Source organism: Colossoma macropomum, unplaced genomic scaffold, assembly GCF_904425465.1.
Source record: "Colossoma macropomum unplaced genomic scaffold, Colossoma_macropomum, whole genome shotgun sequence".
NCBI classification, from domain to species: Eukaryota; Metazoa; Chordata; class Actinopteri; order Characiformes; family Serrasalmidae; genus Colossoma; species Colossoma macropomum.
Genome location: NW_023494804.1, coordinates 31,985,201 through 32,000,638, shown reverse-complemented (window position 1 = coordinate 32,000,638; position 15,438 = coordinate 31,985,201). Strand labels below are relative to the sequence as shown.

Genomic DNA, 15,438 nt, shown 5'->3' with positions numbered 1-15,438 from the left:
TACAAATCTGATTCTGCTGTGGAGCCACAACAGGGCAGTGAAAGAGCCGCATGTTGCCGACCCCTGGCTTAGTAAGACCCTCTCTGCTGCAAATTTCTAACAATCATGTCAAATGTGAGAAATATAATGGAATTGCTGTTGTATAGCAACCTCTACCCATCAATAACACAAACTAATGGGGGCACAGCAGAACTGAACCACCTTGCTGGATTTTAATCACCTCTGATTTGACATCTGGAGGTGTCAGAAACTCCATTTGTCAAGCTGTGGTGTCAGACTGTTTGTCAGGGCTATTTTGGTAGCCAGTAATCTTTATACCCATTACAAACCCACCTAAAGCTCGTTGACTAGCATTCACTAGACTTCACCAGAGAAATAGAGAAGCTGTAGGCAGAACAAGTGGGCCGGCAGCTTTTTATAAACAGAGAATCAGTCTTTTAGCATCACTCTGCTTATGATTCGAGCCTTTTCCATGCCACTTCAGTCTAAAAGTGCTGCTAATGTTTTGTTGACATGCTCTCTGCAACCTTTCCCAAGCAGGAAAATGTGTAATTCCAGTCGGATTTGAAGCAGTCAGGCAGACATTACCGCCGCTGCAAGATAGATTAGATGCATTTCGCACACTAGCAGCTATTTACTATAACAAATGCATCCTGCTTTGCAATGACAGCTGGTGGCGCAATTATCAATTTAGCCAACCTTTCCGGGCCACTGGGACATTACTTATTGAAAGGGCTATTTAGGAAAAGGGCTAGCAGTGGGAAACGTATTAACATCTGAAAATTCTCTAAAATCTTTCTTCTCCTGTCGGATGTGTCAGGCCCTGACGTCTGCAAGGACACGGCTGAAGAAGGGCTCTCAAAGCAGTCTTAATTCTCTAAAAGAGGCTCAAAAACACCCTGTGCATTCCAGATTACGCTACAAAAGGATTAATTTCGGAAAGGAGGTGGAACGCTGCGAGCGTGGCTGTGAAAAGACAGAGGAAGTGTGTCTTGAAGTGAAGAGAAAGAACAGCAAGTACTGTAAGTGTTGAATGTGAGCTCAGATAGTCTTCTCTGTCAGCCAACATGAATGGGGGAATGGCAGGAAAATGGAGAGATAGTCTCGTTTGTGCTGTCGATGAGACGCCTCAGGACTTCAGCATTCATACCTGCTCTTTGTCAGCACTCATACAGTGAAAGATCTTAAGTGAAAGATCTGTGCAGTTCATCATATGTACACTTTTACTGAGACGTGTTCTGTTGGAGTGTCCTGTACTCCACTGTGCTTATCAACTGAGCATCCATGTTTAGCACATAATATGAAGTGAAAAGAGTAAACAGAATTTTCACAGCTGACATTTTGCAGAGGAGGTGAGACTAAAGGTGTGGAAAAATGTAAGTTCCTTAATGGTTCTTCGCTTGGGTGTGTGGTTCTAGGTAGGGATGCATCACTAACCGGGCCAGTGGGGCCGGTGCTCAGAGACGTATGGCTGCCAAGGGGTATCTTGGGGTCTAGAGGCAGCTCAGATGCAAAAATGTAATGAAACAAATAGGCCTTGAATATGTAATGTCAAACACAGGGGTCTCAAACTATTAGGAAACAGGCAATATAGCCAGATGTGACAGCTTTATACCACCTCAAGCCTTCTTTATTCATTTTTTCATCTTATGGGTAGATTTGCTGAACATACTAGACCAGGGATTCGGCAACACGCGGCTCTTTTACTGCCCTGTTGTGGATCCACAGCAGAATTAGACCTATAAATACTTTGCAGTAAAAAAAATCTCTGCTGATCGTTCAAACAATAAATGGTCTTAAATGCTGGAGTTAATGTAGACTTTATCTGCTAATTCACCTGGCGCACAGACTGCTGGTCACATAGCACAGACAGCAATTTAAATAAACTGTCAAACACTAAAAGAAATTGTGAAGCTGAAGTCAGAACAAGAAGCTGGCGAATGAGAAGCTGATTTCGGCCTCGTAAAAACCCGAATGTTGAGAGACGTTTTACAAGAAACTGCTCTACTTTTGTGGAAAAGTTTCCTGCTGGAGATGCGAGAAAAGCAGCTATAGCTGAGCTGAAGCTTAAAGCAGAGCAAAGTAAGTCTGTGTTTTCATTTTTACTATATTTTTAGCCTATACTGGTACATCAGCACACACAGAGACATATTTGCAGCCAAGATGGTAAAATGGACATAAAATGTTGTGGCTCCCAAGGTGGGTCGATTTTTATTGAAAGGACAAAATGAATGGAATTATCAAACAATTACACTGAGAATGCAGAATTAACTGCTCTTCTTTGCTTACGCTGCATTCGCGTTTAGCAGGAACCCTGATACAATCACAATAAAAGTCCCATATAACTTTATCTAAGAACCATTATGTAAGTTTGTGATTTTTCTTCTTTGTATTATTATTACAGCTTTATCATATCAATATTAGCTTGTGGTGACAAATGTTGATTTAAAATGCACTTAAATATGAGTATTTACCATGTGTTTATGTAAATGCATACTTTAAAAAAAAAGACATTTTTCCCATATTTTAGATTACAATGTTCATCCTTGACACTTTTTCCCCCCTGCACTCCTCTTTAGAGAAGATCACCTAGCTAGTAGTCCCAAGGTAATTTGAGTATAACTACACAACTAATTATGTACTCATGTTTTTTGTATAACCTATTTTGTGTTGTGAAAATACAAAAAAAAAAACAAAACAGCCAATTTAAAATTCCCCTTTAAACACCAAAAATATGCAGAATGCACTGTGCAGGAATTGATGGAATATTGCCACAAGCTGTTTATTAAAGCTATTTGCATTTAAGCATTTTTATAAGCATTCTATAAGCAATTTTTTTGCTTTTTTGGGCCTCCAAAGACGTTTTGTGAGAGCATCGTAAGATCCCTGGTTCTAGAAAACACCTTTAGTTGATATAAAACCTTTACACCAAAACATTATGCAACAGTTCTTCACACTCACACACTGCAATTACAGAAATACATATTAGAGATTAGAATTAGAGGTTCTTCAAGGTTCTTTAGGAACCCAAAAGCGCTTCTTTTATGGCATTGCTCCAAAGAGCCATCTTTGGCAGCTTTATTTTTATAGTCTATGGCAGAGACGCATCATAGTCTTTGGACTACACGGTAGCTAAGAGAGCCATTACATTAACACTAGCATGTTGTAGTTCCACACTGATTAGTATAACTCATAGTTCATTGAAATATGCTCAGGTTCTCTCACAAGCATTGATTCTAAACTTTCAGTCAACATCACATTTGTGTTTGTTTCTAAGGGTTGATGGTTTTGGTGGGCATCTTGTACGAGGAGATCTACTGAAAGTAAAGGTTCTAAGAAGGTTTCTTTGGAGTGATGCCATAAGAGAACCACTTTTGGTTCCCCAAAGAACCTTTCAATGGAAGCGTCTCTAAGAAATCATTTTTGTAATCGAGACATGCAAGTTTGAAGAAGTTTGCAGATCTTTCACTGAAGAGTCTGTATTTTTTGAAGTTTGTAAGCCGTGATGTTGGACCCACCTGCATTCCTCCACTGGGCTTCTTGTGGTTGAGCAGCAGCTCCACAGCACCCACCACCTCCTTGCGGATGGCGTGGAGCAGGGCGTCGCCCACGTACACGTTGAAGCTGAGGAGCAGCTCGATGATCTCCAGGTTCTCATTCTCGATGGCGATGAGGAGCGCCGTGCGGCCCAGCGGGTCGATGCAGTTGATGTTAATTTTGAAGTAGATCTCAGCCTCTTCCAGGAACTGCTTGACGCTGCCATAATCTCCCTTCTCCACGGCACTCAGGTAGGCCTTCTCCAGAGGGGACAGCTCCGACTCGGCCCGCACGATCCGCAGAGGGATGCGGTCTCTGTACGAGGAGTTGTCCGTACGACGGTAGTACAGCTGGGACATCGCTGCTAGGCCATCTTACGCTGAGACTGCGCAGAGAGGTGGTGGGTTAGTAGCGGCAAATCTCTGACCATTCGATTATCATGACATCTCAAGTTTCATCATGATATTACTTGATTATTAACAATATGAAATTATTTCAAAACAACACTAAACTTTGTGTGACTCCAAAGGTGGAACCGCTGTATTTCACTACACCAAACAATACACCAAATATTTTTTTATTATCATTAGTCTGAAAACATGAGGATTTTATTACAGTGGTTTTACCAGCTGGTGGGTGGTATACATGATGTGAGGTACAATCACTGTGACACCTCAACTAGGGCTGTCAAAATAAAATGAAACATTCAAATATTACTCAAGTTCAATCAACAAATGTGCATACAAATTCAAAAAATGTCCCTTTGAATGTTTAAAGCTATTTGTTCTAGTTAGTAACATTATCACACACAACCCCAACTAAATGGAGGGAACAACATGCTATTTCTAACTTTAAACACAAAAAACAACAAATTATTTGCCTCTAATTTTAAATGTTCAGGAATATTTAATACTTGCAGATGACAGACTTTTTTCTCCTGACAAGGCAATACTGCATATGTGGATGCAGTAAGTTAATAATTGCGTAATATTTAGTCATAAGGTTATACATTTGCTAGTTTAGCAGTGTGACTAAGCTGTTATGTTAGCTGCAGCCACCCGCACCAGTTAACCTACAGACTTCTTTCACTACAGTCAGTGTGCTTATGCTTTTAGCTCAGTCAGTCTCTTTGGCTTATAAAAACATAATGGCCACACTCCCTAAGCTCCCCGCAGCAGCACAGCCCATGGCGGACACCACGGTATTAAACTACTTGAGAATCAAACTAGGGGGGATTTAAATGAAATTCTGACCCAGCATCAACTGGCTCCTTATAAAACTGTGAAATACAGGGGAATAAAATAAATAACTATCGTTATTGTTTATTGATCTCAATAAGGGTGCTACAATCTGTATAGTTTTACTAAGCTCTGGTTAGGGTTGTTATTATTTATTTGTTTATTTTGATTTGAACAAAATTCCAATCTATTAGCGCACATGTACATTTGTGTATTTTTTGGTCTTTTGTTCTTATGAAGCTGTGAACTCTGTGTACTGTGCTAAATGTAAATTCTGTAATCCACCCTTAACATACCCTTGAGGTGGGGATGGAATGGGGATGTTCTATGATTTTATGATAACATACGTGCCAAAATATATGCCAAAAGACAACAAAACAGTTGTTCACAAAAAAAAAAAACAATGATCACAATAAACATTTTTCCCACCAAATAACAACCTCACAATCAAAGACCATTTTCAAAAACTCAGCCAATCACATTGAGGTTGATGCATCACAGTACATCAATGCATTTAATATATTTACTGGTTTGACAAACACTTCCATGAAAATTCTACTTATACAAAACAGACGGACAATTTCAAATCCTCATTATGTCACAGGAGGCCAGGAGTCCAAAAAGTCCAACGGGCCTCACTGAGTGGAAAAGTGTCCCTTATGTTTTCTCTTTCCATGTCGATCCACAGCGGTGCTGGGCAATTTAGCGTTCTTCTCCATGCGCCTTAAATGTGTGTGCAGTGTGTAAGATTTAGTGCCATCTAGTGGTGAGGTTGCAGAGTGCGATCAACTGAATACTCCTCCGCACTCCTCCCTTTCCAAGCGTGTAGTAGAACCTATGTCAGGTTTTCGCTTCTTTGACGACGAGGATTCACCCTCCCTTGTTTTTTTCTTGGGCTAAATAATAAGTCCGATCCTCCATTTGTCCAAATTTGAGTTCTTAAACTTCTCACGGCACAAAATGGTCAGCCAGCACCAGCAGCAACCACTGATTCTTCTACTCTCTATATCTTCCAACTGGTGCTATAGCTCCACCAAATTTAAGCTGCTGCTTCAACATAAAATGCAAAAGGTGCCTCTAGAGCCAGTGTTTGGTTTGTCCACTCTGGGCTACTGTAGAAACTTGGTGGCGCAACATGGCAGCTTCTGTTGGTAGAGGACCTGCTCCCATGACAGGCTCATGTTAAGCTAGCGAAAAACAGAACGATTCATAGTTACAGGTGATTATACACGAAAACGAAAACATGGTTTTGTATCCTACACTCTATCTCTGCTAATAGATCCCCCGAAATCTTACACAAAGCACTTTTAAACTCCCCTTTTATATTGCGTCCAATCAAAAACAGATTGTGGTGGCTTAATATGTCTTCAAAGAAGCGCATGCTTGCCTTGACAGTCCTATGTTGGTTGATGCCATATGATAGAAAAGACTGCAGGTGGCAGAACAACTAATATTGTTCAGATAATGCAGGAAGAAAATAGGGGATAATAAACCAGAAAAGGCTTCAAAAGGAAAAAGGGAGGGACAGCTGAATGGATTTTGGTTAATGAGGTTTGAGATTGTACATTATGGACAAAATGGCTTTCGGTACTGTAAGCCATTAACGTCACACCCTGCAGCCCATTAGATCCATTCTCAGGCCTCAATTGCTCGGCCAAATCCTGAAAAGTACTTTTGTTAAGTGCCCACTTACTGAAAAAAGGCCAACTTTTTTCATTAATATGGCAAAGAGCAGAGCCTGATAATTCACAATATAATAAGCAGTCTATGCAATAAACACATTCAGTTTATTAAAATAAGTTATTTCTTGCTTTAAATAGTGCAAAACTGTCACAGTGAACTGTAAATGTAGTATAGTAAAGCAATACTGCAGAGGCCATACTTAGTATTTTCTACTGGCTTCTCTGCTTTAGCATGCTAGAGGCTTAAAATAGGCCATCTTAAAATGCATTAACATGCTGGAGGCCTCAGATGTGTATTCAGTTATATATTTAGAAAGCACTTCTTAACAGGCTTTTTGCTGGAATTATCAATCTGCCCTCTGCCTTCTAAACAATCATTTCAACTTCAGAAAGTCTGTAGAACCCTGCCAAATGCTAGCTTATCTTGAAAACTGAGATATTACACATAACCTGATGCGAAATACAGAGAAAATAGAGACATTCTTGCAGTTCTGGTGCTTTAATATAACGTGGCGACGGCAGGACTCTGCACAGACAGTCTTGGGGGCTTGGTGGGGAAAAAAGAAGAGCAATGTGAACGTGAATAAAAATTTAATTTACAGCATCTGCTCCTAATCAGAAAGACAGTGCTATAATATGAGAAAGGTATGCAAATGTAGCATTAGGACTCTTTGCACACTGACTGCTAAGGCAGTTACGCATTGAGCACAGCTGACAGAAAAAAATGACATGAAAAGGCGGAATATTCAGATTTTTTAACCAATTCATCCATGAGCTGAAACTTTATGAGCACTTCAGCAAATAGCTCTAATGCACCAGCTAATGTAATAGCTCAAGTCTGAGTTAATTCTGGAGATCCTAACATCACACGCATGGGGGGAGGGGCTCAGTAACAGGCGAGGGGAGGCGACATATCCACTTAAACCACTTATTTCATTCAAATGTAAGGCTGATTTGCCTTTCATGAAATAGTTTCTAAACCATATGTCATCTAATAACACTGTGGTATGTTGTTGGTTGTTGCTGGTGCTGAGAATGTGATCAGTGCTTTGAGTCAGACAGCAGTTTTTATATACAGGGTGATCTAAAGAGGTTCATCCGATTTCAAAATGATTTATTTCACTTGTAAATCATTACAGATCAATCCAGTGAACTGTAAATGGTTTAAATGAGCGTAAAGTTTATGGAATTTTATAAGTGCTCAGTATGAACCTCCTCCAGCTGTACGGACAACATCAACGCCATAGTCAAATTCATCCCATACTGGATTGAGCATGTCGGGTGTCGCTGCACTCACGGCTCTTTCAGTGCGATTTCGGAGATCATCCAGTGTTGTGGAACCAACGCCGAACGCTCTGAGCTGTTGGAGGTTCACTGCCCGTGAAAATCACACTGCACAGTTATGACAGATTCACTCTTATTGAAGTGGAGAACGCAGAACGCTTTCTGCTCAGGGGACGCATCCCCTCTCAGACTGAAGGGAGCCATCTTCCACTGACAGTCAGAAACTCTAACCCCCTCTTTCAATTGGATTGTGATTGGTTCCTAGGCTCCTCACAGTTGTAAAAATATGGCGCTTTGAAATCGGATGAATCTTTTTGAATCACCCTGTATTATCGTGGCATCAGCGAAGATGTGGGAAACTGCACTTTAAAGGCAAATGCTCTTTTATTGAACAGACAGCAAGGGAGAACCTCCGCTCAGCACTGCTGAAACGGCCAGGATAGCAGTCAGGCCACCTCTAGCCTAACCCTGCACCAACTACCCCACAGCCTGCACAGAATAGCACAAACATGTATGAAGCCAACAACAACAACTAATTTAAAGGTAAATGTCTCTCAACCCCAGAGAGCCTCCACACGTGTCCGCTCTGCATGGCCACATCGCCTGCGCTCCCACAGCAGCCTGCCTCTGAAGAACTGCGTCCTACCTTGCATTGGAGAGGCTGCATCTTGACACCCTTCTTTTTGGTTCGACAGAGGTGCAGCCTACACCAGCAAACAAATAAATGGCTGCATACGATTTAAGTACTTAATAAATGCGATTAAGATTTTCTACAAAGGAAAAGACAACAATAACACAAAGAATAAAAAGTTCCACAACCAGCATTAGTGAGTTATGAAACACTTCATACCATAAAATCCATTAAGGTTCAAACCACCAAATCGCAGAATGAAGGGGAGAAACTGTTTCCTGCTGTGTTGTAGTAACAGCAAAGAGAAACAGATCAATTTATTTGGGGAAAGAAGACCATTTTCAGGGAGGCTGAGATAAACAGGGCTGAAGCCCCTCTAAATAGGGTCAGAAGCAGAAGACATACAGTCCTATTTGCTAGGACACAGCCAATTAATCATCTTGGTTGTCACCATGCCAACAGCAGGGACAACAGTGATTGTTCAAGTGAGTTAATGTTGCCTGTGAAAGTTCACAAAAAGCAAACAGATGGCAAATAAAACAACACTGCATTTTGTTTTACCATCCAAAAACTTGTTTGGTGTGCAAGATATCATCAGTTCTACTTGTATTTGAAATAATTCACTAACAAATAAATCACGTGTGATTTTTTTTTTCCGCACACAAACTGGGGTGTGAAGGCATTTATTGGAAGTAATAAACTGTAATGTGTTGATCAGAGTGGGGAATTGAACACCATCCTCCAGCATATGGGGCATACAGTTGTATGCAAAAGTTTGGGCACCCCCGCCCCTGTGAAAATAGTTATTATAGTTATTTTATATATTATTTTGCATGTTGTATTTTCTCCCATATGTCAAACTCAAAAAGTTGCACTAAAATGTGCAGAAAAGTGTCATATTTAAGTGTGTGCTCTTTAGAGGGTGTGTTGACTTATTTTCACTTTGAAAATCAGCAAAATTTGTTATTTGACCAAGAGTATTTAAACATCTGCATACGACTGTAGGTGCTGTGCACTACACTACACAGCTATTAAGGTATTAAGGTATCAACGTCATACATTCATGTTTTTAAAATTACTGAAAACCTTGGTTGATCAATGTGTCACACTTTACAGCTCACAATAGTTTAGTCGTTGTTAAAGATAAACAATGATGTGTCCATGAGAGGTCAGAATTTACATAGGCGGTTGGTACTGCACCAGAGGGGGCGCCCAAAAGCAATGAAGCTTGAGGAACCTAAACCAATCCCCTAGCTCTATTCCTAGCGTGCAGGCTGGGCTGAGCTGAAGTGGAGCTTCAACAACAATCACAGCAATATAAAATAGAATTGTTATACACCCTGACCATGAGGGCACTGGTGCGGTCTGAGGGCAAAAGGGCAGCCCCTCTGGGTCTATCTGTGCATGCGCCTGGGCAACGGTTCAGTGGTAAAGCATCAAACATCAATAGCCAAGTGAATAACAATAGAGAAACTTTAGATGCATGATCTCGCACCACTCTTAAAAATACAGGCTGCTAAAGAACTCTTGGCTTGGCTATGTAGTTCTAGGAAAAACCTTTAGCTGGTATGGAACCTTCACATTATTTAGAGGTTCCTGAAACCTTAGAAAGGCTCTTCTGTCTCACATATCTCATTTACAGAAACCAGGGAACAACAAGTGGCTCTTCTATGGCATCACTATATATAAACCTTTTGGGCACCTTTATTTTGAAGAGTGAATGATTTGGTGATTCACAAAAGTAGGTTTACATAAAGGACCTACCCAAAAGTCTTTCCCATAGTGATTAACTTCACTCAAGAGAAGAAGCTGAAGGACCTCAAGATAAGCCTCCCTTGGAGCTACTTAGGCCCAATCCCATTTCACCCCTCGCCCCTACCACTTAGCCCTTAGCCCTCTGTTTTGCGCGTTCATGTCTAGGGGTAGGGTGTCCCGATTTTTGTTGAGATAGAGGGGTAGGGCGAAGTGTTAGGGCTACATGATCTCTTTTAAAGAGACTCCAAACAGAGAGTTATGAGAAAAAAAAGCGGCAAGATGCTGAACAAGAGACTAAAGAAACCCAAAAAATGTGAGAATTTTCTCAGTTATAAAATCATGATAACCACTGTATTATCTTAGTTTAATGTCATTTCAGTGTATTATGGTTGTTTTCTTCATTACAAGCATAAAAAGTCACTAATAGTATGCTAATGTCTCAGTAGCTAGCTAGCTAAATTTCCCGTTCCGCCTTAAATAGTCCAGCAGTTCTGACGCCAGAATGTAACTGATGCACCATTTAAGGTGGAACGGGAAAATTCGAAAAAGAATCTGGTGAATATCTGACTTCAGCTTCATATCACTGAAGAATTAGGGGAGGGTGATAATAAATAATTGCCCCCTCTTTGAAGGCGTATGATGCCCTAAATGTAACTAAAGCCCAGCAGTGAGGAGCTGAACTTTACCCTCCTCTGCTGTCACTGCAGACGGGTAGGGTCGCCTACAGAGCAGCGCTGGTAGCTGTTAATGAAGTAATTTTGAGGGTCCCATTTCGTAGGTTAAGATTTCAACCACTACCCCTTGTAACTCAGTTCTAAGGGGCTTTTAGAGGCATTAAAATCTTCAGATGTCTGGTTCCTATCACCACCACTGTGAACAATTCTGAGTTGGTAAGTTTTTGTAGAACAGAGAATGACACTCGAAAACATGGGGTAGGGGTAAAAAGAAGAAATGGGATTGGGCCTTAGAAAAGCATGCTGAAGCAGTAGTGCTGCTGTGCTTTCTCCAGAAGTCTGCCATCCTCAGGAATTGCCAAAAAAGCCTCAGGGAGACACCAACATGGGGAGCTCAGAGAGGAACGCGGCTGCACACGGTTTGAGGCTGTCATCATGAAGCACTCTCTGAAACCTCACAGGCAAACGGCGGCAGCTCAGGCTGTCATTTGGACTAAGTGGCAGTGAGCTAGGGCTGAAAACTAGGGGGGAAAACTGCAACTTGTGATTTAATATTGTGATATTTTCAATACATTAAAAGGAAATTCTACTGGTTTTTCTAAATATCTGGACAAATCAATCATAATAATTTAAGCAAAGATCAACAAAGTCATTCTTAGTGGCTTGATGCAAAATTCTCTGTTCTATTAAAACCTACCAACAGTGGTGGTGATAGGAACCAGACCTCTGAAGAGTTTAATGGCTCTAAAAGCTACATCACTGAAAGCTGTTACCTGATGCTTGAGACAATAGTTTTGCAATAAGGTTTTGGCCTAAAACAGATTCAAAAGCCATTCACAGAGGGTGTTATGAGGCAAAATACTACCCAAAGAAATGTATTTGTTTATAATTTCACCATTACTTTACCATTACTAATATTACATATAAAATTCCTTCACTGGTCATTTTAGATAGCAAATGCAATGGCTATATCTGCATTGTTGACATCCTGACCCCTGGTTCCTATCACCTCCACCGTAAAGAAATCCTGCAAGTTTGTGATATAAAAACAACAAATCGTTCAGCCGTACAGAAACAAGTCAGACTGTGCAGGGTGACACCCTGTCTCTTTTAGGTCATCTAGATATACATGCCATACTGTAGGTAAAAACAACTGAATCCTGACCGAAGGGCTCTACGTCAGGCATCTTTGTGGCCATTATACACACAATCAGCCATAACATTAACCCCTTAACACCCTCAGGCTCATTTCATACCAAGGCTTATTATTCAGTAACTGCAGGGACTTCAGTGCAAACTAATGGAGCTACTCTTAGGCTTGTTAAGGGGTTAAAACGACCACCATCTGTTAATGGTCAGCTATAACTATCTTGTTTCTACACTCACTGTCCATTTTATCAGCTCCACTTACCATATAGATGCACTACAATGGTCAGGACCCCACAGGACCCCCACAGAGCAGGTGTGGTGGTTTATTTTTAGCACTGCAGTGAATCTGACATGGTGGTGTGTTAGTGCATATTGCACTGGTGTGAGTGAATCAGACACAACAGTGCTGCTGGAGCTTTTAAACACTGTGTCCACTCACTGTCCACTCTATTAGACACCCCTATCTTGTCAGTCCACCTTGTAGATGTAAAGTCAGAGATGATAGCTCATCTGCTGCTGCACAGGATGCTGTTGGCTGGATATCTTTGGTTGGTGGACTATTCTCAGTCCAGCAGCAGCACTGCTGTGTCTGATCCACTCAGACCAGCACAACACACACTAACACACCACCACCACATCAGTGTCACTGCAGTGCTGAGAATGATCCACCACCCAAAAAATACCTGCTCTGTGGTGGTTCTCTGGGGGTCCCAACCATTGAAAATGGGGCTGATAAAGTATGAAACCAATGAACTACAACCTGTAACTGTACAGTCACAGATTGAACAGTGGAGCTGATACAATGGACAGTGAGTGTAGAAACAATAAGGTGGTTATAGCTGATGTTATAGCCCTTTAACAGTATATATTACAGAGTAGATTATATGTTAAGACTGTTTTATTATCTTGTAATAATACATCTACTAAGCTAAAGAAAAGAAAAAGGCAACTTCATGTAGCTCGTGCTCTTCACACAGCTGTTCCTCAGCGCCTACACTTGTGCCATCGATTTATCAGTAATATCACCAAGAGAAGCACAATAATATCCTCCGTGTTTCCCCAGCAGAAGCTCGCCTTCACCTTAACCGGGGGTCCTTTGGGGGGTTCGATTAGATAAACCATTACGCACTGCGCTGTACCCCACGCCGGGGTCTGTCACAGTTCACACGGCAGGGGGTTCCGCGTGAAACGAGCCAAAATAACCCCGCAGTCACTTTGACGGCTCCGTCATTTCTGGACGGCGCACATTTCTCGCTGCTGCATTCGGCGCAACACTGCTGTGGTCGCGCTCCAACAGGAAAACACCGAAGAGAAAAAAGAGCTCACCTGCAGGCTCGTGCGTGGCGTCCCACTTGCGCTCGTGACTCTCGTGCCGCTCGCGCCCAGGCACAACAGGTTGTGCGGTGGAGGGGGGAGGAGAGAGAGATCCAGCCAACGGTCAGTAAATCAAAGCGCGCGGTCGAGCCATTCTCCTCCAGCACATCGGCGCGTGTTTGGAAGATCCTCTCCTGATCGCGGCTCGCTCTCTGCACGCGCGCTTCTAATGGCTGGAACGCGAAGAGCTGAAGCGGCGCTCCGTAGAAGCGCGCGCGGCGCTAGTGGCTGAGGCTGGACGCTGCTGACCGCGCGCGTAACTCCGGCTCTGCGCGTGTGGACTCATGGTGCAGTGAGAGGCAGATAGAGAGAGAGAGACACAGAGCAGGAACGCACAATATTCTCTCTCTCTCTCTCTCTCTCTCTCTCTCTCTCCCCCTCTCTCTCACTCACTCTCTCTCTCTCTCCTCTCTCTCTCTCTCTCACTCTCTCTCACACGCGCGCGCACACGATTCTCTCTCTCTCTCTCTCAGTTTAGCGGGTTTGACATCCAACATTGCCAAAATATTGTCACAATAATCAGCAATCATAATAATAATCAGTGCTCGTGGTCACACGGAAACACGTACAAACACTATATTATAATAATGTATATGAATCATTTTACTGAACTTCAGTTCTTTGAACTGAATTAGACTGTTAGTGTGTGGTGTTTTAGTGTGTGTTGTGCTGGTACGAGTGGATCAGACACAGCAGTGCTGCTGGAGTTTTTAAACACTGTGTCCACTCACTGTCCACTATATCAGACGCTCCTACCTTGTCAGTCCACCTTGTAGATGTAAAGTCAGAGACGATGGCTCATCTGCTGCTGCACAGTTTGTGGTGGTCATCCTCTAGTCCTTCATCAGTGGTCACAGGACGCTGCCCACAGGACGCTGTTGGCTGGATATTTTTGGTTGGTGGACTATTCTCAGTCCAGCAGTGACACTGAGGTGTTTAAAAACTCCAGCAGCACTGCTGTGTCTGATCCACTCATACCAGCGCAACACACTAACACACCACCACCACGTCAGCGTTACTGCAGTGCTGAGAATGATCCCACCACCCAAATAGTACCTGCTCTGTGAGGGTCCATGGGGGTCCTGACCACTGAAGAACAGGGTAAAAGCGGGCTAACAAAGTATGCAGAGAAACAGATGGACTACAGTCTGTAAAGTTTTGCATGCTTTTATCCCCTTTTAGCTCTTGCCAACGAGTAAAAGGCAGTCTTAGATTTATGGACTCTTTCTGTCACTTTTTCTTTTTTTCTTCCTCACTTCTTCCAACAACGTCTTCTTCTTCGGTCTATTCACAGCCTCTGCCATGATGTCTATGCTGGGAAAACCGAGCTCGCTTCTCTTATAGCTAGCTATACCATAGTTGTTGGTGTGTGATGTTGTGCCGTAAAGTGTTGCGCAATTCTCGTGAGAGGTCTCATGCTCAGTCCACCAGTTACGTGAGTCCTTGACATGATGTGCATTTTTTTGTGTCCAAGTGTTTTATTTTCCCCAAAAGTAACTAAATAAATACATGACATATATTAAATCATATATTATATCATATTATTAAGCAGTACATCTTATGTGAATCAGATTTCAGTGCATCCATATAAAATTCATTTTAGTTTCTTTTTGCCTCCAAAAGTCTAAAAATGTCAGGTGGTGCAACCATCCAACCATATATGTTGATTAAGTAAACTATAACAAAAGGTGAATTCGTTGTATAAAATTGTATGTTTATAAACTTTAAAATAAAAACCATGCTGCAAATTAAAGCAACTTTAATTCAACTCACTGAAAACTGAAAAACGTTTGTCCTCAAGTTCCTACTTCCTCAAATGTCAGGCGGCTCAACCTAAAACAAAGGACTTTTATTTTGACTTGCTTTTATGAAAGAGGGGCCAAAGTATTGCATCATGAAAAAAGTGATCTTCATGGTGCAAAGGCAAGACCAGTAGCCCTGTCATAAATACTGGAAAAAAAAATTTTCATTCATGGTTAGAATGGTTCAGTTTATCATGTCAGGTGGTGTGACCTCAAGAAAGCCATGAAAGTGTGTATCATAAATGTTTATTTATTTGAAAAAAAAAGTAAATATAAGCTTAAGTTTGAGGACAAAAGTATCTAAATAGATGG

At 41.7% G+C, this 15,438-nt stretch overlaps 1 protein-coding gene across 1 annotated transcript in view; it reads right to left on the bottom strand.

Moving 5' to 3' along the window:
* The window catches only part of trpc4a (transient receptor potential cation channel, subfamily C, member 4a), a 48,408-nt gene extending 35,030 nt beyond the window's left edge, over positions 1–13,378 (bottom strand). Inside the window, 2 exon segments of the mRNA XM_036595617.1 lie at positions 3,519–3,922; positions 13,277–13,378. Coding sequence (XP_036451510.1) covers positions 3,519–3,896 — 378 coding nt within the window. The 5' untranslated portion in view covers positions 3,897–3,922; positions 13,277–13,378.
* Between the last annotated feature and the right edge of the window lie 2,060 nt (positions 13,379–15,438).